This window comes from Furipterus horrens, unplaced genomic scaffold (assembly GCF_987537825.1).
Source record: "Furipterus horrens unplaced genomic scaffold, mFurHor1.1.pri manual_scaffold_4, whole genome shotgun sequence".
Lineage (NCBI taxonomy): Eukaryota > Metazoa > Chordata > Mammalia > Chiroptera > Furipteridae > Furipterus > Furipterus horrens.
This window is the reverse complement of record NW_028327174.1, coordinates 96695991-96720705: the sequence shown is the minus strand read 5'-3', so window position 1 is coordinate 96720705 and position 24715 is coordinate 96695991. Positions and strand designations below refer to the sequence as shown.

Genomic DNA, 24715 nt, shown 5'->3' with positions numbered 1-24715 from the left:
ATGTTTCTCTCCCACTCTCCATCCCTTCCCCCCTCTCTAAAAATAAATAAATAAAATCTTTAAAAAATAAATTAATTTATAATAGGTCTTAACATCCTAGGTAAAATCTCATTGTTCCCTTCATTTATTTATGTCTTTGAGTATGAATAACTGAGTATATCTGCCTGATAACCTTAGTGTTTATAGTATCTCTTAATATTGTAGTTAGGCTGCTTTGGTTATACAGTACTCCCCTTTTCAGTGGAGGATACGTTCCAAGACCCTCAGTGAATGTCTGAAACCTCTGATAGTGCAGAACCCTATATTTATACTACGTTTTCTCCAGTACATACATACCTATGATAAAGTTTAATTTTTGAGTTAGTCACAGTAAGAGACTAGCAGCAATGAATAATAAAAAATAAAGCAACTCTTAACAATATACTGTAATAAAAGTTATGTGAATTTCTCTCTCTTTCTCTCAGTATTTGGAATTACCATGGGTAACTGAAACCACTGAAAGTGAACTGGTGGATAAGGGGGATTTCTGTAGGTTACTTATTCCTTCAAACAGTACCATATCAACTTACATGTGTACAAATAAAGGTAGAGGGTCAGTGATAAATTTTCAGACTTTGGCAATTTTCCTCGAACAATATAATTTTCCATACTAAAGGCATCTTGTAGGAGAGCAAACAGTAACTTTCCCTATGTTAAACAAAGCCTAAGGGGAAAGGGAAGTAAGGAAACCTTTCCTGCCTCTAACATCTCTCCTCATCTGATACGTAGTTTCCTTTTGTTGTATTCCTGGCCAAAGGTAAAAGAAGCTAACTAAAGATGCTAATCTAAGTTCTTTTCCTACTCCCTTTATTTGTTCCAGTGTCACAAGTCACAGCAACTAGTTCAGAAACTGGTGTTTTAAAGATGGGGCGATTTCAGGTAAGACAGCTACTTTTCCTTGCTTTGATTCCCTTTTTGAGGGGAATGTATGTTTAATAAAATTATTACCTACCTTTTGGGACATAATTGCCAATTTGATAATATATTTCTTTTGTATAGCACTTTATAGCTCTTACTGTTTTCCCCAGGCTTACTTTTTTGGGTTTATTTCCTTCCATCCCTTTTTTCCTATACATGTGTATATCGAAAATTAACCTTGCTTCACCTAACTGTTCTCCTGTTGTTAGTCATTAGGTTGCTTTTCCAACATTTTAAGTAAAGTAACAGGGAACATCTTTGTATATAAAAGTACTTTTCACATTTAGTACAGTCTTTTTAGGATTAATTTCTGAAGTAAAAATATTAGGTCAGCGTCAAGTGATACATCATTTTATTTTCCCAGTTGGCCAAACAAGTGAACATTTTCAGGCTCTTAGCATACAATAATGTCAGACAAGCTTTGCAAGTCATTTTTATTACTCTTTTAACAACTACTTTCCAATTATTCTTGTCACTCTATGGTTCTTGAAGCTAGCTGGCATTCACCATTTATTGGATTTAATCTTTGCGGTTGTTCTTATTCACAAGCAACCTTCAAAATTCTGTGACCAGTCGTTACTTATATTTCTACTAAGATTTGAATGTAAGTTCTGTGATATGAAAGTAGTTTACTTAATAAGCTTAGCCAGCCACTCAGGATCTACATCTAATCTGCACATCATAGTACAAATACGCAGTTCTCTGTAATGATATTCTGTTTATTTTCACAGTCAAAAATGGAGGGACTATATAAACAGATAATCAGCCTACCTACTGGCTAGGAAATAAAGTGATTCCTTTTTTTTTTTCCCTATGGTCCATTCTAAAATTTAAATATTGGGAACTTTTTTGTTTTTTTCAAATCTCACTTTGGTCTCTTTCCATCAGGTTTCAGTTGCAATGGATAATGCCCAGAAAGAGGGGAGAAATAAGTCAGAAGATGCAAAGTCTGTTCATTTTGAATCCAGCACTTCAGAGTCTTCAGTACTATCAAGTAGTAGTCCAGAGAGTACCCTGGTGAAGCCAGACCCTAAGGGGATAGCCATCCGTGGTATCTCTTCAGATATACCAGATGGTGTCCACAAAATGCCTGCCTCAGAAGCAAAGTCAGAAGCTGGGCAGCCGACCAAGGTTGGACGTTTTCAGGTGACAATGACAGCAAACAAAGTAGGTCGTTTCTCTGTATCAAGAACTGAAGATAAGATCACTGAGGCAAAGAAAGAGGGACCAATTGCATCTCCTCCCTTTATGGATTTGGAACAAGCTGGTCTTCCTGCTGTGATACCAAAGAAAGAAAAGCCTGAACTGTCAGAGCCTTCACATCTGAATGGGCCATCTTCTGACTTGGAATCTGCCTTCCTAAGTAGGGACATGGATGATGGTTCAGGTAGCCCACACTCCCCCCGTCAGCTGAGCTCAAAGAGCCTCCCTGTCCAAAATCTAAGTCAAAGCCTTAGTAACTCACTCAACTCCTCTTACATGAGTAGTGACAACGACTCAGATATTGAAGATGAAGACTTAAAGTTAGAGCTGCGACGACTACGAGAAAAGTAAGTGTGTTTTCCTTACAAAAGAATAATGGCAGAATTAAGACCTACCTCCTGGTGCCTATTTTAATATTCTTTTTACTGCAATATGCTTATGTCTCATTTCTTTTAAAGAGGGTGATAGGCAAAAGGTAGTTATGAATGTAGTTCTCACTGGGTCTCCTGTGAATCATAAGGACCCACAGCAGTTCTAGTTACAGAATTTCATCCGCACCTTTGTATTATTGTTACTATATTACTACTTTTATTAGTATCATTTAACATCATTATTAACCTAACGTAGATTATGTTTGAAGGTTTTATTGGTCATATTTGACAAACTAGGTCACAGTAGCAAATTCAGTACTCCTGTGTGTAGCCTCAAAAGCCCTAAAATCTTTTTCCCCTAACACATCAACCATTTATTGGTTGGGAACTTGTTGGATTTTGGCTTGAGTAATGGAGGCCAGCAAGATGAGTTGACAAACTAGAATCTCATGGTAGTACAAGTTAGATTAAATACATTTGAGGAAAAGATTCAAAAGTGTGTAAATACTTGACTGGAGGTTAAAGAATATGTGGTTAATTCTTGTTTGAACAAAGTGGTTTTAATATTTTTGAATTATGTTTGGTTATCTTTCATAGACATCTTAAAGAGATTCAAGACCTGCAAAGCCGCCAGAAGCATGAAATTGAGTCTTTGTACACCAAACTGGGCAAGGTTCCCCCTGCTGTCATTATTCCCCCAGCAGCCCCCCTTTCAGGGAGGAGACGGCGACCCACTAAAAGCAAAGGCAGCAAATCTAGTCGCAACAGTTCCATGGGGAATAAAAGCCTCCAGCTTTCAGGTAAAAACCTTGGACCAGGTCAGCCATGGATGTCCTATCTTTTGTTTCTGTCTTCAGCAGTATATATAACCTATTGAACATTTGTTATTTTTGTTAAATTCCAAAAGAGTTTGATTGACTTTTGTAATCTTATTTCCTTGAATTCTCTACTCCCCATATATAAAATACCTCTTTTTTAGTCTATGGAAGTAGACTAAGTGAGTACAATAACCTGCTCCATTATAATCTATATTGCTGTCTATTGATAGTCTTTATTTATAATTCTTAAGGATAAAACATTTAGCTTTTATTTACATTTACACTTGCTAAATGTAACTGATACCTTATATATTTCCCCAAACTCTTGGGCAGATGGAAGAAAATACATTGATTTCTACTTAGTAAAGTTCAGATAGGTTCTTTCTTTTAACGAATGATTTGGTCATAATTGCAACTGGGATGAATATAAATTTCACTTATATACTTGAGTATGTCTTAAGAGGTAATTTCCTTGATTGAAATTTTTATTTTATTTACCTCTATTGGAAAATAAAGAACTTCCTAGTGTTTATAATTTTTTAAAAAATAGTTAAATGATAATCTCTTGTAATGAACTATAGGTCTATTTTGATTGTGATAGACAGTTTTCACCCTTTGGTGTAATTATGATAATGTTAACAGATAATTAGTTGAAAAGTGAGAAAGTCTGAAATAAGTTTATGCCTCACATTTGCTCTGCAGGTCTAATACAGATATGTTGGAGAGCAGTTGCAAACATCTTAGCAGCTTTCCACTCTCTGGAAGCTTTTAGAGACCCAAACTCTTCTCTAGCATGTTAGAAACAATTCAGTAGTAGAGATGTGATTATAAGTGATATCAACTCATTCAGATTCTGATCCAAATTTTGACATATTTTTTGGAGTGGACTTCTATTCCACTAGTTACTAGGGAATGGAGAAATTAGTTAATTATAAGACACTTGACTAATGATTAAAGACAACCTACCAAGAATAATTTTAAATATGCATTACTATAGTCACCTACATTATTTTTTGATACCTGTTTTTTACTTGATCTGACACCTGCTTACAAGAAAAGTTAAGCAGACGCTGTTTGGCGAACCTGTTTATATTCGTGTGGCATTGCAAAATGGGATTCTCATATCCACTACACATTCTACTCTTCTTACTCAGGTCAGACCTGTGAACCATCTAGGTTATCTGAAACTAAAATCTCTCAGGGTAAGTTCCTATAGCTGTATTAGCTGTTGCTTCTCATGTCATTTCTCACTTTCCCTCCTGTTAGTTCATTAGTTATAGCTTTTGACCCGTTAATCACTCCATGAGACAAACGGGAGGAATAAGGACAGTGCCTAGTAAGTGCTTTGGGAAAGCTGTTTCCTCACGCCACTTTCTCTTCTGGCAGGTAATTTGTCTGGTCAGAGTGCGGCCTCAGTCCTGCACCCCCAACAAACCCTCCACCCTCCTGGCAACGTCCCTGAGACGGGGCAGAATCAGTTGTTACAGCCCCTTAAGCCATCTCCCTCCAGTGACAACCTCTATTCAGCCTTCACCAGTGATGGTGCCATTTCAGTACCAAGCCTTTCTGCTCCAGGTCAAGGTGAGAAATGAAAGAAATCATCATCTTCCAAAAATATTAAAATGAGATATTGCCATATCTGGGACAAAAGCCTGATAAGCAACCTATTGTTAAGGTGCATTGGAAGACCAGCTGACCAGATCATCACTTGGGTGTTGTACTCTTCCAAGGACCTTTGGGCTGAATGAGTGGTGGGGGTAATGATGAGATTAGGTGGACTCAGCCCTCCCATTGGGTGAAATAGCTTCTTTTCAAAGGATTCCAGTAAAACATTTATGTCTGTGACCTATATGAAGGACTCATTTGGGATTTGCCAGTGTAGACTTTTTAAACTTCTAAGTATGGGAGTAGCATACTAAGATGAATAGCCCTATAATTCAATTTTATGTATGTATATATATATGTGTGTGTGTGTGTGTGTGTGTGTGTGTAAAATCTACTTTTCAAATACAGTTTTATTTATTAATGATCATTCAAAACATACCTGAAGAGGAAAGAGCTTCTCGTAACATTAGAACAAGACTTGAAAGGAGCTGGGTATCTGGGTAGAATAGAATGGAAAAAATATATATGAATAGCTAGCTTAGGTACTTTATTTATTGCTGAAATTAGAGATTAGATTGTCTCTTCACAAGATAAATGAACTTGTTGGTAAGACAATAAACTAGCTAGCATTATTTCCACTGTGAAAAGCTTCAGCTTTTTGCAGATGGAGGGAATTGAGATTGAGGCCTAATTTTCCTATCCTGTGTATCTGACCTTTCCCTAGAAGCTTGTTCTTCTGTGTGCCATTGTAGCGCATTTCACCACTCCGGCCTCTAGTTTCTAACATCATGTAGTTGTGTTCTGTCTCTTCTCTCTGTTCTTCCCTGTTTCTCCCCTCTCACAGGCTGTGCGAAGTTTAACTGTGCATCTGAGCAGGTGACATTCAAACCTGGTGGCAGGAGGACCCGATTTCTGAGTACGCCCTGCTTGGCTCTTTGTGTGTAACACCTTTACTCCTTCCTCGTCCTTGTTTTTCTGCTGCTTGGGTCTGCTGTTTCACGCAGTTCATTTTCATTTGTCTCTGTATATCATCTAATTGGCGGCTTGGCTGAACGACTATTACCCTCAGAAGTTTGGGTCCCTGTGTTGATTATGATCAAAGATGTAGAAATAATAATAGGTTTCTATAAACTTCAAAACAACTTTCTGGTAGAATTGCTTCTTTATAGGTCCATGACAGGGAAGACATGGTGTCAGGCTACATAGATTGGTAGGTCCTTTAGAATAATGAAGACTGAACTTCATAGACCTATTCAGTAATGCCCCTTGCTTTGTCATTAGAAGTGACACAAAGCATCTTGACCACTGATGCACTTAGATTCTGGAAGCAGGTAAAAGTTTTACCCTATTTTTCAAAGGAGGTTGGGATCCTTTTCTGGTCGATCAAGCCTTAACATCTGTCAGTTAAAAAGATGCTAGAATTTCTTCATTGAATCCTTTCACCGCCACTGCCTTGTAACTACATAAAATCAGAGGTTGAAAGGGTTTCAGTGTAGTTAGTTACTTTCATAGAGCGTTTATTCTATTAAGACAAAATCTAAGCACCTGCAAGTGAAAATGGTCTTTTTAATTCAATTGCTGGGATTTTTCGGCTTTCTTTTTAAAAACAAGACACAATAGCTAGTCACCCAACCTCTCCAGCCCATCTTCCCCATCTGTGAAATGGAAATGGTGCCTGTCTTCTAGGGTTGTTGTACAAATCAGATAGTCGTGTGTACATGGAGGAGCGCACATTTCTCTATGATTGGCCAGTGCCTGCCTGGCACATGGTAATCAGTAAATGTATATTGAAATAAAAATTTTAAAACAAAAATAGGGCTGAAATAGAAAACCTTTTGTTAAGAGTTTAGATAAAGATCTCTGTGAAGGCCTCAAACTTCTGATGTGGTTTTTGAAGTGCTTGTTAAATGCATGTGCTAAGAGGCCATCACTGTTCCTGAGTATGGTTCCGAGGTCCTTGGGCCTCCCTCACATGTCCAGAGCCATCTGATGAAGGATGTGGAAGGCATTAGCCAGTTTGGTAGTTTTCCAAGCATGTGTGATTTTTGAGCAGTCAGGTCAATAACTTTCTGGTTAAACTAGGCTGGACCAAGCATATTAGCATGTCCAGCTAGAAAGATGAAAAGACGTTAACAGGAGACAAGTTTTTTCAAAGTAAAATGTGACATCTGGCCTATGTTAACGCCCCTGAAGTGTCTAAGAGGGAATAATGAGAACCAAGGCTTTTTGTGAAGTATAATGTGACAGGTACCACTTAAATTCTCATCACACTCTGAAAGGTAGGTGGTATTACACTGTGGTTCAAGTGAAAGTGTGTCAAAATATTAACTCTTACCTCTTCCTTTTGGGTCTAAAGAGGCCCTACATCTGTTGAAGGCACATCAGTATATATCTTATAAGCCTTGGTGAACAAACTGCAAGAGGCAGATTTAAAGCAAATGTGGGGAAAAAAAGAAACAGGTGCTTATAGTCATGGACATCTTAATAGTTTTGAATGCATTATTCTGTGCTCTCAAAATAGATAATGGTTTGGAAGCATGGCTTGCCTTAATGCTTTATTTATGTTCAAAAGTTGCTTGTTTTCCATATACTTTTTATACATCTTCCTAGAGAGGTAAGCGTTAGTATGTATATCTAGGATGTAGAAATATACGAGCCAATTTAAATTATGTGAAAACTGTAACAATGATACAATCAGCCTAGAATTGCTAATGAATTTAATGGAGTGCTTTTTTAACAACCCAGCAGGAGAAACAGAAAGTGAGACAGGGCCAATGGAAAGACTGCTTGGGTATTTGAAATTCAAGCGGTGAAATTGAGAGACTGGAGTTCCTCCCCATCCCAGAACCTTAACGCAGAGCATTACTCTTTTAGATACAAAGATTGGGTATGGAAACTCAGCTTCTGTCAGCCAGGTACCACAGTCCCTCAGATAACCAGGTGAAGGCTAACAGCCAGTGAGCACAGCCCATGGATCTGCATGTATGGCAGGGGCTCCAGGCCCTACCGGTCTGTCTCCCTTCCTGCTTTCTCTTGCTGGGACTTTGTGTGCTGTTTGGAGATTCTAAATATTTTACACTGATGTTTCTTTTATTTTTAACACATTGCTCTCTCTTTGTGCTTCAGGGAAGATGGTGAAAAAAGTCTGTCCTTGCAACCAGCTCTGTAGTAATTATCTTTTTTTTTCTGTTAATTTTGGTCCTTGATTGCAAAACCTGTTATCCATGATTTGTTTGAATCTTGAAGCCTTACAACTCACTGATTCCAGCTTCCATCTCTCTAGTTCTGCACCCTTTTCTAATATATTATTTAACACGCTGAATTGCTGACCGGGGGCTATCCTTCCAGATTAAGAAAGCACCTCAGAATTGATGACCCCTGTGAGCCTACCTCTGTGACAGTTATGGCTTGCTGTGCCCATGGATATGTACACAGAGGTCAAGGACTCCTGACTCCTTTGGGGAAGAATTATTTAGTTGACAAATATGTGCCAGCCACTGGAAAATCAGCAGTGGTCAAAGCACACACAGGTCTGTATCCTCAAGTTTGCTAGATTGGTGAGGCAAGAAATGTGACTTTGTCGTGTGGCTTCTTAGATCGGTGGCCTCTCATTAAAGTGAAGATGGTTCACCAGCCCTGCAGGCCACCTAGAGGGTCAGCCAACAAACACTATACTTGGGATATACTGGGCAGTAAGTTTTGGCTACTAATAGGTTATTGTTACTAGGCTCTGGCAACATGGGGGCAGGGAAAATGTATTATGGCATGAGAAAATGGAAAAACAGGTTTTTGGTGATAAAGCATATACTACCTTTGAGAGCTTTTTAGCAGAACCGAGAGAGGTTTAGAAGTAAGTCAGTATATGCTGAAAGGCACAAGGTGTTCTCAGAAAGGTTCCTAAATACTTTATTACCAAAATGGACTAAACGCACTACATGTCCTCTTAGTTTTTATAGTCATCTTTTCCCAGGAATTAATTTCTGGTCAGAAAGGGATGTGTTTGTTTCCTTGTTTAAGGGGAAGGCCTGTTATCAGAAGCCAGTATAAGAGGGTCAGCTGTATGGCTGACTCTCCCTCGTGGTATAAGCCGCACTTTCAGAATCCAGTATTGTATAATAGAGATTAAAATGAAAAATGAAATTTGGTTATAAAGGGGCCTCACAGCATGGAAGGTGACAAGCATGAGACTAGAGAGGTGTGACCCCCAGCACGAGCTTTGTGAGGAAGCTGTGCTCACCTCTGCAGGGCTTCTTGTGTTTGGCTTTTGACAGCTCTGCTCACTTGGAATAATTTCCGTTTTTGTTTTGATTGTCTCCCTTATCATCCAGCTCACCAAGCAGGATGCTAGTCCTCATGCATGCGACACGCTTGCCTTCTGAGTTTCACCGTCACAGCTGCTGTCCTCGCTGCCTCTGCTTCCCACTCCACCACTGTCTCCCTCTTGCAAGTCGAGGAAGGCTGTTCCCTGTGCTTGTACTTGTCCCCTTGGGTTTCTGGTACCGTAGGGGAACTTATTCTTCCCTTTACACTGTATGTGCAATAGCGACCCCCCTGTGGCTCCAGCAGGCACTGAGGGAACTGATACACACACCACAGTAGTTCCATGTCTTGCCTTGGTGTTAAGAAGCATGTGACCTTCCTCTGCAGCTTCACCTCAGACCTAGCTGTGACTCGAGTACAGACTTGCTTGTGGGTGCCGTTCCCTGGGCAGTGTGGTATAAACTTGGCCAGTGGGGGATTATAAAGGGCTTTTCAGTGGCAGCGTTGCTTCGGGTATGCTGCTGCGCTCTGGTGCTTTGACCTTGAAAGCCGGAAAGTGTATGCACTGATTGATTCCCCCAGCATTACTTGGATATCTTAGGGCCTAGTGGCTCACAACTTCAGTAGCTTTTATTTATTCTGCAGCAAATATGAAATTTGGTAAGAAAGTAGGGATGAGAGTAGAAAAACAAGACCATGACTCTTCTTTCCCTCTTCCCTAAAACTTGCCTCTTCGCATAACCTTCAGTGTGCCCTCCAGCAGAGCCGAAATCAGGCAGGATACAGACTCCTTTCTTTCTCATCAAACCATAAAAATAGAATCCCTTCATCACACCTCAAAGCTTCCTCCTCCCCTTTGCACCCCTACCTCAGCTGAATGTTCCCGTTGCTTCCACATAAGAGTGCTTGCTCTTCTGGGAAGAGGTGGGGGTAGAAGGGCTGAGACTCCTTGAACCGGCTGAAACTTAGGTCATCTTCAGGAATAGCTTGCCCTCCTGGAGCCAAAAGATTCAGGCACGTAGTGAACCTTCCTCACAAGCAGTCTTAGTTCTCTACTCATAGGAAATTGGGAGAGGTTGAAGCCTTAATTCCTCCCGAGTTTTATGTTTACAAATTTGTTTGTGGGTCCAGGTGAAAGATTTTTTGAACAGAGCTTGCTGTTTCTCTTACCATCTCTTTCCATTAAAGAATGGCTGAAGATTTTTCCAGTGTCAGTACGGTTTGGGAAACCTATCTTTTCCTGGGCAAGCACCTATTTTTGCATTTCTGTTACTCCTACCTGAATCCTGCCCCAGTGCTCAAGAAATCACCTTGTTTTGCCCTGCGCTCTGTCGCATTCTAGAGCAACCAGCCTCACTGCCCATCCAACATGTCCCTCATCAGTACGTGGCTGGGAGCAGTCTGAGATGCTGTGTGGGTGGGCCGAAAGCGACCCCTGCCCCCTGTGCCGACCAGCATCCTGAGTTTAGCCTTCCTGCAGCTCCTGAAGAGAATCTGGTTTCGTTACCTGTTATGTCAAAGCGCTGGTTAAGTAAGACCTTGGACTCCTTCCTTCCTTGCATGGCTTCCCAGTCCATCCTTTCCTCATTCTGTGGCTTGCCCGTCATTCTGTGACGCTTTTCCTGTTCATTAAATTAGAATCCAAATGCCTTTTAATGGTTATATTCTGTTGCTTCTTCTAACTCTAGGGACCAGCAGCACAAACACTGTTGGGGGAGCAGTGAACAGCCAAGCCGCCCAAGCTCAGCCTCCTGCCCTGACCTCCAGCAGGAAGGGCACATTCACAGACGACCTGCACAAGCTGGTAGACAATTGGGCCCGAGATGCCATGAATCTTTCAGGCAGAAGAGGAAGCAAAGGACACATGAACTATGAGGTAGGTTTTCCCTTTTGTGTCACTTAGCACATCTGAGTTGGAGGCGATACAAACTACCTGGACTAGTGCCTAACATGTCAAGCTATGACCTTAGTAGCTCATTCATTTTAACACTTTTAGAAAAACAAGGAAAAAAAATCACCTAGGTACCTTTAATTTTTCCTTTCCTGAATCCTTATCTCCCAGCTCAGTATTTTCTTTCCTTTTCCTTTAATACGCTCGTGTGCCTGCACATATACACACACGCACGATACTGCCCACTTCCAGTCAGAATGGTTATTCTCACCTCTGTTCGCTGAGTGTAAAGAGCCAATAGTAATTTAAAGGTTTGGTAGGTTTTGTAAGACTACAGCAGTCCTGGTTGTAAACTACACTGGAGCACCACCCGTTTCACACTGTGCGTGTTATGCTCATACCGCCCTTCACTCACAGTGCGTTGTTTTGTCTTCAGGGCCCTGGGATGGCAAGGAAGTTCTCCGCACCTGGCCAGCTGTGCATCTCCATGACCTCAAACCTGGGTGGCTCTGCCCCCATCTCTGCAGCATCAGCTACCTCTCTAGGTCACTTCACCAAGTCTATGTGCCCACCACAGCAGTACAGTTTTCCAGCCCCCCCCTTTAGCACTCAGTGGAGTGGGTCAGGTGGCCCCACACCACAGCCACTTGGGCAGTTCCAGCCTGTGGGGACTGCCTCCTTACAGAATTTCAACATCAGCAATTTGCAGAAATCCATCAGCAACCCCCCAGGTTCCAACTTGCGGACCACTTAGTCAGACCTAGAGACTTTAACTGAGTAGATTTGGGGGCAGGAGAGGGAGTACTGAGTGGTGGTGGGTTCGGGGGAAGTAGCCTATATGCTAACTACTAGTGCTGCATTTAACTGATTATTTCTTGCCAGAAAGGAATGTTTTTAATACTGCTTAGAGCCCTCAGGATGGAGAGTGTTCCTCCCCTTTCACCATCAGTTGGAGTGGGACAAGAAGGGAAGAGCAGCTTTCTTGGGGTGGGCCAGCTTCAGATTGTGCTTTCCTGTCTACCTGTACCCACAGTGACAGCTAGCAAAGAGAAAGGCTTTAGCAGAAAGCTACTAAGGGTGCTCAAAGGAAAACCATGCCCCATCCGTATTTTCAAGTGGGTGGAGCTCTTAACTGAGTACCCGCCTCAAGTCCCTATTCCAAGAATCTAAACCACAAGACAGAAAAAAGTATTGGGCTGTCTCCTTCCCTGTTCCCCCACCCAACCCCCACTTTTTTCCCTTCCTTCCTTCTTTTTTTTTCTTCTCTTTGGAACCCAGTGAAAAACACCAGGAGACTGAGATTTCAACCCTTTCTTACGATAGGTCATTAGTGCTTTAAGTAAATGATACTAGCAGCTTTGACTGCAGCATTAGCAACTAGGAAAAAAAAGTTCCCTGCGGACATGTAACTTTGCCATCAGTTTTGATGTGGAAACACTGTGATATATAAATGTTGTTGGACAACAGTAGTTTTAAGATGAAAATATGGAAGGTTTAAAAAGTTGGGAAAAAAAGCTAGCTCTGTCCTTCACTTATCGAGACACTTTAACTTTCTCCTTTGTATTTCCATTGTATTAGATAAATAAATGTGAATGTAAAATTGTATAAATTAACTGTACTTGAATACTTCTGTTCACCCAGTATTGCTTGCTGGATTTTTTAGTGCCTTGGACTTCTATTGCTTCTGCCATTAGCATCAGCTTCTCATCAGACCCCAGATCAGCAAAGGGCATATGGAAGGAAATTTGAAGTCCACATGACCCCAGCAGTGGATGATGCCAATGGGAAATTGAGAGATTTCTTTTTTTATAAGTCATTTAACAATTTTGTCTAGAGCAGGTGTAAGATGAGCAAGGGTGAGAAGTTAAGTTGACATCAGTGGTCGAAAGCAGAAAGTTGTTTGAGGCGGGGTGCTGGAACAAAATCGGGCAATTTAAGAGTAAGGTGGTATGTGGTAAGTGAAAGAAAAAGATTAAAAGTGGGAGAACAGATTTGCTTAGAACATACGTGATGCCTGGCCAGTGGACACCATCAGCTTTACTCACTTGAGCTGGGCTCGAACAGACCTAGAAGAAATGGCTGGACGTAAAGCGAAGTGGGTGGAAGCTAGTTTTGATGTTGGAAAACGTGATAGTGGAAAGTCATAGATGGAGAATGTTGCTCTAAGAGAAACTGTTTGGGTTGCTTTCCTCTTGTTGCAAGTGTATCAGGCATTTCTCTTGGGGGTACTGTATTATTTGCGAAAAGTGGACCCACATCTGAATTAAGCATTGTAGAAAAGAATGCTTATTCTTCTGCTCTTCTCCTATATCATGTCCAAATGGTTGCAGGATCACAATCTTTCATGCCACCTTTATTTCTGCAATTGCAACTGATATTCTCACATTTCATATTAACAAATATTTCTTTAATAACTGCAACCAACCAGTATTATTTAGCTATGCCTAGTTGTAATGGGCAGTTCTATTATTTTCAGAGCTTTCAGGAAATACTCTCCTAATTGGCTACGTTGGGATCTCTATATTCTCAGATGGGGAAAAAAGCTAGGACTCTTAATTTTGGAGGTGCTGCTTGTCTGGACTCTTGAGTTGGGAAATTGACATATTCTAACCTCTTACCCACCTCAACAGCATATCCCAGGAACCGCCACAACGGGAAGAGCATGCTGGCTCTCCTATCCTGTTTTTCCTTCGTGGGCCCTGTCCCCTTAAGTCAGCCTAAGCCCCAAAGGTGCAAATGAAAGCTGAAGATTTTAGGAAGGCAGAAATGAACAGGGCAGGGGTTCCAAGCCCTCCTTCAAAATTGTTTACTTGTTCTCTGCTTATAATTCTTGGGGTGATGGTAAGAGTAAGGCTAAAACAAAGAAGGTGGCCACATGAGAAAGGGACTGCCGAAGATGAAACAAGCAAACCAAATGCAGCACATTGTTTGTTATTTTGGTTTAATCATTTTGAGATCTCTTCACTCACACAAAAAAGTAAGAACTGGTTTTATTTACTGTTGATTTCTTTTCCCTCCTGTGGATGAAATAACTGAAGCCTAGAGGAATGAACTAGTGCTACTGAAATGTTTAAATTATTTTTGTGTTAATAGTACAACTTTGAGTATCTTTTTCCACATTAAAAAAAATCTTTCTGAATTATAAATGTTTTCCTTACATTATTTAACAATGTACACTGTTTTAAAAAAATGAATAAACTGAATTCAAACCTTGGGTTTCTCCGCAGCCGTTAATTGTACATTTTGCACTAACTCTGGGTGTTGCGCTTCTTGTAAGATTGCACTTTGTGCTTCAGTTTGTTACCTTTGTAGACTTATTTAATGAAACCATTCAAATAAACCAAACTTGCTTTTGTCGAGTTGTGAGGTTTCATTTCCAGCCAATTCCTTTTTCATGATTTCATTAGCTCTGTTTTGTTTGCAATTTATAACTGGATTCCTAACTTCAGGAACTGTTTTTAGTGGCTGTTCTGACCTGGAAGTGAGGTTATGCTTCAAAGATGACCTTTACTCTGAAGAAAATAAGGATATCGAAATCAAAAGATTTTGCACAACAGCAGGTGAAATAAAAGGGAAATCAGCCCTGGCTGGTGTGGCTCAGTGGATTGAGCGCTGGCCTGTGAACCGGCGGGTTGCAGGTTAGATTCCCAGTCAGGGCACATGGCTGGGTTGCAGGCGAGGTCCCCAGTTGGGGGCATGCAGGAGACAACCACACATTGATGTTTCTCTCTTTTCTCCCTTCTTCCTCTCTCTCTAAAAATAAATAAAATCTTTTATTAAAGGGAGTGGGAGAATGAGGGCAAGCCATTGCCTCTTCATCTTACCGAGGAGTAGAAATGGCTGACTGCCTTCTGTTATTTAATAGTTCATTGCCTCAGGTTCCCAGCTTGGGTCTGTTATCCGAAAAATAGTAAAAGCCAGCCACTGTTTCAAGATTAGATGACAGGTACAGCCCAAAATGCACCTTAAAAAGTAAACTTGCAAATTCACTGAAGAGAAAGAATTGTAAAACATCTAAGCACCATGGAAAAACAATTTATGTTTATAGGTGGGTTGTATTATATCTAAAATAGGAAAATATAAACTGCTACTTATATTTTCTATTTTGTTATTAAATGAGGTTGTCATAGATGAGAATAGCAGCCTGGATTGTGATGCACAGTAGCAAAACTCCATTGTGGGCTTTGTTCTGAGCATGATGCACACAGTCCTCATATGAGCAACATTAGAACTTGGTGTCCTAACATGAAAGAAGGCAGAGATCACTCACAATTTAATGTAGGTACATGTTAGAAAGAGGGTATGGGGGATAACAGGTAATGGAAAAAAATACAACAAAAAGTGAACAATTTTTTTTAAAAGTTGGTGTAGGCACTGGTGATTCCTAAAAGTTACATATTTATTAACATAATAGTTAGGAATAAATAATAAGAGTCTTAAAAGCCCAAGAAAAGGTATTTAATCTCCCCAAAGCCTACTGCAGTGTGTGCCAAGCTTTTTTAAAGTATGTACTCGTTTTCCAACTGCTCAGCTTTATCTGCAGTAGGCTCCAGTAGTCAAATCTTCGAAAAGTTCAGAATGAAGCAAGTAAATCCTTGGAAATAAAGCTCATTCCCTAGGAACGATGAATAATTTCATGGTCAAAAAGCAGTTTCTAAAGTTCTTCTGTGACAATCCAGTGATGTGACCTGAGCCTTTCTTAAGGTGGATCCAATTTCCTTCTTTTCATGTCCTGGTTCTTCCTATAGGAATCACAGTTGCCTATAGAAGAAAAAGCTGTTGAGATGTAGATAGCTGGCTTGATTTTAAAGTCAACTCACAGCTAGTAATTTCTGAATTGTATTAGTTAATGATCCTCATTTAAACCAAAAACCTACGTCTGAAAATTGTTATGAGAAAGACATCGCTCTGTTAACTCCAGACCAAGTTGCACTAAAAGCCGCAATGGCCCCCTTCTCACAACGAAAGCTCTGATGCGGTCATGCTTGAGCTGCCCATCACCATCAAGGGCTCAAGTCAGGACCCCAAAGGACAAGTTCTGGCTCTCAAACCAATTATCTTCTATTTTCTTACACTGCTGTCATGATTCTATCCAACTTTTTAAATTAAATATAGTTCTTTAAAATTCATAGGATGAAACCCAGGTTCCCTCCTTAAATTTTTGTTGCTAAAACACTTGGCTACCTGTTGTGTTAACGTTGGGAGTTTGGAGGTGCCAAGGTTCAGCTTTTGCTTGTGGATTCTGGCGGCAAAGGCTTTGTGTGGTCCTGTTCGGGGTCACCATGTGGTTCTTCGGGACTGGTGTGGCAGCAGTCAGGTGGGGTTCTGGTTTAGACAAGGGCTTGACAAGACTGTCCCCTGCATCTGAAGCCATAGCCCATATTTCAAAACTGTCTGCAAGGACAGAGCACAGAAAATGTAGGATCAGCAAACAAGGAAGTGTTCGCACATAAAGCACTGGAAACAACAGGTCCTAAGAAATCCCATGCCGTGAGGGCCCTGTGATAGTTTTTAGAATTTCTGCCCCCAACCCCTAAAATACATTGAAGCTCCTCTTAGGTTAGGAAAATAGAGGAGCTGAATCTGTGCTTCTGGGAGAACTGCCATCAATCCATTCTAGGCCCTCTTTTTCCTAAAACTTGATGGGGCTAAAGAATTTTTATGCCTCTTAAAATGCATTTGTAACTACCAGAGGTGTCCAGCACAGTAATTTACAAGCATCTCACAGGTACTTCCTGGTGAATACTCAGCATTCCTTTAGACCCTACTGACCTTCAGGGAAGTCGTTCTCAGTGAGTGGTTCTTCACCTTCTGCTATGGAAGTGCTGGGCTTCAAAGGAGGCACCAGCGGCTCTGCTACAGTTCACACAGAGAGAGAGAGAGACCACAGAACTCAACTGGAGGGAGCAGCCGCATGCAAAGCTGCCCAGGGTTACACTGGTTCACAGCACAGCCAGGAGCAGAACTCAAGATGCCTGCGTTCCAGTCCTCTCTGTGAAAATAATATTTCTTCCTACCAAATTGGGGGGAAACAGTTTAGTTCTCCTTCAGCAGCAAAAATAGAGAGGTTATTACAACATTTCTTAAAGCTATAATCCTTGTTCCAAGAAAATCTTTAGTAGAAATTCAACGTAGAAAAAAACAATGTAAACAATGACTGGTCACAGGGGTAGGGGAAAGGCCTGGAGGACACTCCCACCCTTCAGCCCCACAGACTTCTGCAAAGGTTCAGAAGCAAAGTATCTGGAATAATTCTAAGAACATCCCTGGCACAATGAGTTGCTTTTTTCCCCCTACATTAATTTCAGCCTCAGTGATGAGGGGAATATTAATGAACTTCATAATTCTTAGGTAGAAGCTGGACAAAAGTCCAATTAGTCTCAAATTAGCCCTTCCTGTTTCTACACTTTGGGAAAGACTCCAAGAATAACCTCTATGTACTACTCTCACTGAACCTGGACTCTGAAATAAACTGAAGTTCATAGATAAATCATTGCCAAAGTCCCATTACCTTCATAGGCAAATTTGTCTTATATTCAGACAACTCAGAAAGTCTTTGTAATGCAGAGACAGCCAAAGAAACAAGCAAAAGTTCTGTACCATGAAATTTCTAGTTCCAGGTTTCATCAAGGCCCATTTCCTTAGTGTCTTTAGAAATGGGGAAACACTTGGCAGAATTTCACTGTCTTCATTTTTTTTTGGACTCATCTATCCCATGTGTGATTCAAGGGATGGCCTACTGAGCTCCAGCTTGGACCAAACCACACTGCGGGCAGAGGATCAGGACTTGATCGACAAGCTTCCCCAGATAGAGTACACCTCCCTGGGACCTCTACTCCCATCCTTCTCACAAACCCTGATTCTTCTTTTCAATGGATGGAGCAGATAGTTGAACTTGCTGCTGTTTCTCCATTTGCACCCGGAACTGTTGCTGCAACTGCTTTTGCCGGAGCTTCCGCTGGTAGGTGGCATCCCTCCCCACAGCAGACACCACACTTCTGCATCAGAAGAATGACAGGTGGGAATGAGTTCCTGAGTTAATAGAATAAACAATACCTAGTTCCTGAGACGTCACACAAACCAACATGCTGACTGAAGAAAGAGAAGGCAGAGAGGAAAGTGGGGAACCTGGTTGTGTACCGGGAGCTGCTGTCCTTATCTCCCTTTACCACAATGTGGGCATTGTCTGAGTGGCTTGATCGGCAAGGGGAGATCATCTCCTGTGGTTTTGGGGGTTCCAGAGCCATGTTGTGTCGGCAGCTGCTGTATCTTGCTTGTTCCACAGATGGTTCAAAATCTTGTCTCTTTACATTAGTTAAATCCACTTCAAGAGGCAACTAATGAGGGAAGAGGTGGGGGGGTTACTTCTTCCAACTGCTCTTCCCCTTACCCTGCCTTAAGGACTAGAGTCCTAAAAAACAGCATTTAATAATCCTTCATCCATCATGCCTTCTAGGTCCAACTCTTCAAGTAATAGTTTTAATTACATGAGGAGAAAAACAATTTTATTTCTACTTTATACCATTCAGTATTAATGAAATTTTGATAAAAATGTCTTATTTTAGTTTTGATTTAGGGCAAATGGTCTGTAAAATCTAATTTGAATCTTTCCTTGGTAACTGAATATGGGAGCTGGTGCTGTCTACATTTACCTTTTTTTTTTTTTTTTAAATGGAAATTATCATGCAGTGGTTATGGCAGCCTGCACCTTCTCTGCCTGCCCTTCCTGCCTGAACTTCCCCTGCAAACACAGCTCATCACAGAAGAAGCCTCAAGTACGCTGTGGCACAATTAAGTGTCCTCCAAATGACAGGAAGAAGAAAACTTGAAAAGTACTGACATAGTTTGTGAGCCAAGACTGCAGGGAATCTTCCAACTGGAGTTGTTCCTCCAGCAATGAGAGATGTAAGACTGGGCGTCTTGTGGCCCACGGCAGATTGTTTACTTCCAAGCCACAAGCACTACAGAAATCCAGAGATTTTTCAATTGGAAGAACTCTCTCAATTCATAATATGGACACTGATACAATAACTGAAAATGAGGGACTGAGTTGACTACCTTTTGCTAGAAACAACTTGAAAGTAAAATTTCTCATCTACATTGGGGAGTAACTGAGGACGTTAAAAAGAAATGAGCTTATGCTACAATGTGGATTGAGGACCTTACACTAAGTAAAACAGCCAGTCACAAAAGGACAAATACGTATGATTCTATTTCTTTGAGGTACACAGAGGAGTCAAAATCAGACAGAAAATGGACTGGTGGTTGCCAGGGGCTGTAGGATCAGTGGCGTGGGAAACTGTTACTTAATGATAGTTTTCCATTTTGTAAGAAGAAAGAACTATAGAGATAAATGGTAGTAATGGTTGTACAACATAATGAATGTATCTAATATCACTGAACTGTACACCTTCAAAAAAATCAGAAAAAATAAGCAATGAGCTTTGAAAAAAATCAAAAAGCCTGACAATGCTAAGGGCTATCGAGGATGTGAAACAACTGAAACTCTGATGCACTGTGACGTGGGGTGGGAATTAGTACACCCCACTGGAAACCTGGAAGTAAGTGCATGCCTATCCTCTGACCCAACCCAGTGGGTTCCTAGATAAGTGAGTGGATTTGCACAAAGAGACATGTACAAGAATGCTAATAGCAGCCCTATTCAAAACCAAAAGCTATAAAATCTCAAAGGTCAATTAAAATCAGAATGGGAAAAAAGTATGGGATACTCATGCAATGGAAAAGTACACAGCAATGATAAAAGCTACAAGCAACATGAATGAATCTCATAAACATGTTGAATGAAAGCCAGACACAAAACTGTTTGATTCCCAAAAGTACAATATTGTCAAAACTAATCTGTTGGTAAAAGTGGTTTTCCTTGGTAGTGATAAACCCTGGCTGGTTTGGCTCAGTGGATTGAGCGTCGGCCTGCGAGCTAAGTGTCGCTGGTTCGATCTTCCAGTCAGGGCACATCAGAGAAGGAAAACTCTGACTCCAAAAATCCTCCGCTGCCTTGCGGCATACCTCTTCAGGGGGAAGGCTAAGGGAGTAAACCCCGACAGAAAATCCGGAGCCGGAGTCCCTAAGGCGGTTTGACGTTGTAGTCAACACCGGCAACTCCTGCGGCGCACCTGAAGCCAAGCTGTATTGACTCCGTCTTTCCCTTGGACCCTTCAGCTGCGAAGAGAGGGGGGGTCTGCTGCATGGGCAACAGCAGACCCTCCATATCACCCTGCCCAGGCTCTGTAGCTTCAGCTTCACTGGAGAGGACACTCCAGCGTCATCGCAAGATGTCGATTCAACACGGGAGGAGACAGATACCGTGTCACTCCCGAGTCGGACTGCACAACCATTCTCGGCGGTGCAGATAGACTCTTAAGAAGCTACACCATCGTCTCTCGAGACGGACAGCTGCCGACAGCGACAGTGATAAGGGGAGGGGCTGGCAGTGACTGCAAGGTACACAATTGAGACTTCTGGGATACTGGTAATGTTCTGTCTGATTCAAATGCTGAGGACGTGGATGTGTTCAGTTTTAGAATTCATCAAGCTGAACCCTCTATGATGTGTGCACTTGTCTCTATGTACTTTCTAATACTTCAATTCTTATAATGCTCAAATTGTACAATTCCATTTATATAAAATTCAAAAACAGGGAAAATAATCTATGAGGCTAGAAGTCAGAGAAGTTAGGACAATCGTTACTTTTGAAAATAGAAATTCAAGATACTGAATGGGAGGCAAATAGTGCTGGGGTGCTGCTAATGTCTGTTTCTCTATCGGGGAAGCAAATGGGTTCAACTCCTAAAAATTCATCAGGCTGTGCCATTATGATTTATATAGTTTTATGTATGTATGTTTTATATCATTTAACATATTCGTTTGAAAAAATAAGAGTGGAAAAGGAATAGAGAGTGATGTCAGCAATATGGGAGACTAGGAATCTCCAGGCCCTCCTCCCCCTGCAGAGACGCTAACAACAGTGTACAGACTCAGGTACCTGGTGAGAGCTCCAGTGACCAGCTCAGAAGCCAGAGCGCTGAGTCCAACAGACAACCAAGACAACATCCCAGAGCTCCTAGCCAAGAAAAAGCTAGAGAAGTTCATCACTGTCAAACCAGAGTTACAAGAAATGTGAAAGAGACTTCTGTAAGAAGAAAGAACAAAATATAAAAATATGAATAGCAAAATGGCAATAACTACATAAATGCAAATGGATTAAATGTTCCAATCAAAAGACATAGGGGGGCTGAATGGATATGAAAACAAGACCCTTCCATATGCTATCCACAAGAGAATCACTTCAGATCAAAAGACATAACAGACTGAAAGTAAAGGGATGAATGGTTAAAGAGAATGACGTGTATATATATCTACAATGGAATGTTACCATGAATAAGAAGGAAATTTAGCCATTTGTGATAACACGAAGAGGCCCTTAAGGCATTATGCTAAATAAATCAAAGACAAAATACCTATCTCACTTATTTGTGAAATTTTAAAAAGAAAAAATGAAACAAGAGTTCATACAGAGAACAGGTTAGTGGTTGCCAGAGGTAAAAGGTAGGCAAAATGGATTAAGTGGGTCAAAAGGTACAAACTTCTAGTTACAAACTAAATAAGTTATGGGGATATAATGTACAGCATGGTGACTATAGTTAATAATACTGTATTATATATTTGAAACTTGCTAAAAGAGTGAATCTTAGAAGTTCTCATCATAAAAAATGGTAACTTAGTATGGTAGTAGATGTTAACCAGACTTACTGTGGTGACCACTTAATAATATAAACAAATATTGGAACTTTATGTTGTATATCTGAAACTAATATACGTTATATGTCAATTACACCTCAATTTTTTAAAGTCAAAGACAAAGAGAAATCATGCAGTACAACAACATGAAGCATATGAAGGTATAGGTTTCTCCAGTAAAGGTAAATACATGGACAAATATAGTAACCTGTTATTATTTTCATTTGGTGCACAGAATTTAAATTTAGAAAAATTAAAATATATAATGATCTAGAATACAATTTTGAAACCGTTAAAACTTTTATAACTATAAACCTATGCTAGTGGATATATAATATAAAAACTGTAATACGTAAGATCAATAACATAAAGTGGGGTGGGTGGGGGTGCAGTTGCAAAGAACTAGAGTTTTTGTATGCAATTGAAGTTATCAGCTTAAAATAAAATGCTATAACTTTAAGATGTTTTACATAATTCCAATAGTAACCATAAAGAAAATATTTGTAGAATATACACATATATAGAAATACACAAAACACAAAGGAAGGTAATAAGAGGAGGGACAAAAAAGCAACAAGATAGAGAAAACAATTAATAAAATGACCATAGTAATGGTATGATACTGCCATAAAGACAGATATATAGACCAATGGCAAAAAATGGAGAACTCAGAAATAAATAAATCTTTGCATATATAATCAAATGATCTTCAACAAACATGCCAAGACCACTCAACAGGGAAAGGAGTCTCTCCAATAAATGATGCCAGGTAAACTGCAAATCCACATGGAAAATAATGACCTGTATCTTATATCACATACCAAAGTAACTTCTACCTTTTCCTGCCAACAACCTGAGGTGACCTCTGAAAATGGTTCACTATTCGCCTGACCCAAAAAAAACCTCAAAATCATGCAAATCAAGAGGTTCAAAGCCATCAGAGATACGCATACCAGAAAAGCCACCGAGTATCTGAAGGATGCAGAAGCAATGTGTGCCATCCTGTCATTACAATGGTGGAGTTGGTAGGTGCACTCAGGCCAAACAGTGAGACTGGACACAGGGTTGGTGGCCCAAAAAGAGTGCTGGGTTTTTGCTGCACATGGTTAAAAATGCAGGAGTAATGCTGAACTTAAGGTTTAGATGTAGAGTCTCTGGTCACTGAGCACATCCAGGTGAACAAGGCTCCCAAGTTGCAGCACAGACCTACAGAGCTCATGGGCACACTGAGATGATCCTACTGAAAAAGGAGCAGATTGTTCCTAAACCAGAAGAGGAAGCTGCTCAGAAAAAATGATATCCCAGAAGAAACTGAAGAAACAAAAACATATAGCCCCGGAGTAAATTCAGCATAATATAAATGCTAATAAAAGTAAAATAAATAAATTCAAGATAGATTTAAGACTTAAACTTAAGACCTCAAAATCTAAAACTCAGGGAAAAACTTCATGATATTAGATTTGACACCAAAACACAGGCAAAAATATACAAATGGGACTACATCAAACTTGAAAACTTCAAAAGTAACCTATGGAATAGGAGAAAATTTGCAATCACAGCTCTAATAATGGGTTAATATCCAAAATATGTAATAAAGAACTATTACAACTTAACAAAAAAACAAAGTCTGTTTAAAAATGGGCAAAGGACTTGAATAGACATGTCTCCAATGATGATATACAAACAGCCAATAACGTATGAAAGGATGTTTAACATAATCATAATAAGGTATCACCTCACATCCATTAGTAAGGCTACAATCAAAACAAAACAAAAAGAAAAAGAAAAGAGCAGCTGTTAGGATGTGAAGAAATTGGAGCCCCTGTGCACTGTTGATTGAACTGCAAAATGGTACAGCCATTATAGAAAACAGTATGGAATTTCCTCAAAAATATAAGTACCAAATGAATGAGCAACTCCTCTTCTGGATATGAATCCAAAAGAATCAAGAGCAGAGTCTCGAAGAGGTATTTGCACACCCATGTTCATAATAGCACTATTCACAACAGTGAAGAAACAGAAGCAACCCTAAAATATGATACATGAAATGGAATATTACTCAGCCTTTAAAAGGAAGAGAATTCTGACATGCTACAACATAGATGAAACAAGGTCATTATGCTAAATGAAATAAGCCAGACACAAGAGGACAAAAACTGTGTTTCCACTTACATGAGCACCTGAAGTAGTCAAATTCATAGAAACAGACAGCAGAATAGTGGTTATCAGTGCTGGAAGAATGGGGAAAGGGGGAGTTGTCTTATGGGTACAGAGCGTCAGTATTACACAATAAAGAAGTCTAGAGATCCGTTTCACTACTGAATTGTACACTTAAAAATGGTTACAATGGTAAATTTTATGTTTTTTACTATAATAAAAAAATAAGGGAAAAAACTGACTAATATCTGTTATAAACATAAGTGCAAAAATCCTTAAGAAAATATTAGCAAACTGAGTATGTACAATAATGCATAAAAAATATTTTTAAAAAGCCCTGACCAGTGTGGCTCAGTTGTTTGGCATCATCACACAAAGCAAAAGGTTCCTGGTTTGATTCCTGGTCAGGGCACATGACTGGGTTACAGGTTCAGTCCCCGGTCCTGGTGCATATGAGAGGCAACTGGTCAATGTTTCTCTCTCACATTGATGTTTTTCTCTGCCTCTTTCTCCCTCCCCTTCTCTCTAATAATAATAATAATAATAAATCTTTTAAAACAAAAAAAGGATTTTAAAAAGGAAATAAATGGAGTTTTGTGGGTCCCCCACAAGAAGAAGAACCATCAAGCACAAGAGAGGGAGTGCTGCCAGGTGGCAGCACTGCAGGGACCTCAGAGAACACCAGAGGAAACAGC

The 24715-nt window shown here is 40.3% G+C and overlaps 2 protein-coding genes across 16 annotated transcripts in view; one reads left to right on the top strand and one right to left on the bottom strand.

Moving 5' to 3' along the window:
- WNK1 (WNK lysine deficient protein kinase 1) overlaps positions 1-14464 on the top strand; it is a 139953-nt gene extending 125489 nt beyond the window's left edge. For 8 of the 9 annotated variants that reach the window (XM_090273815.1, XM_090273813.1, XM_090273816.1 and 5 more), the window contains 6 exons: positions 860-918; positions 1846-2507; positions 3129-3331; positions 4736-4930; positions 10903-11090; positions 11542-14464. In XM_090273815.1, coding sequence (XP_090129941.1) covers positions 860-918; positions 1846-2507; positions 3129-3331; positions 4736-4930; positions 10903-11090; positions 11542-11859 — 1625 coding nt within the window. In that variant the 3' untranslated portion in view covers positions 11860-14464. Of the gene's footprint in view, positions 1-859; positions 919-1845; positions 2508-3128; positions 3332-4735; positions 4931-5798; positions 5871-8080; positions 8123-10902; positions 11091-11541 lie in introns of all 9 variants that reach the window. The other variant, XM_090273811.1, reaches the window with a different exon arrangement.
- RAD52 (RAD52 DNA repair protein) overlaps positions 14030-24715 on the bottom strand; it is a 30185-nt gene continuing 19499 nt past the window's right edge. For 6 of the 7 annotated variants that reach the window (XM_090273805.1, XM_090273808.1, XM_090273804.1 and 3 more), the window contains 5 exons: positions 18234-18442; positions 17961-18103; positions 16878-16961; positions 16290-16499; positions 14030-15866 (listed from right to left, as the gene is read on the bottom strand). In XM_090273805.1, the coding sequence (XP_090129931.1) occupies positions 15805-15866; positions 16290-16499; positions 16878-16961; positions 17961-18103; positions 18234-18442 (708 nt within the window). In that variant the 3' untranslated portion in view covers positions 14030-15804. The remainder of the gene's footprint in view (positions 15867-16289; positions 16500-16877; positions 16962-17960; positions 18104-18233; positions 18443-24715) is intronic. The other variant, XM_090273807.1, reaches the window with a different exon arrangement.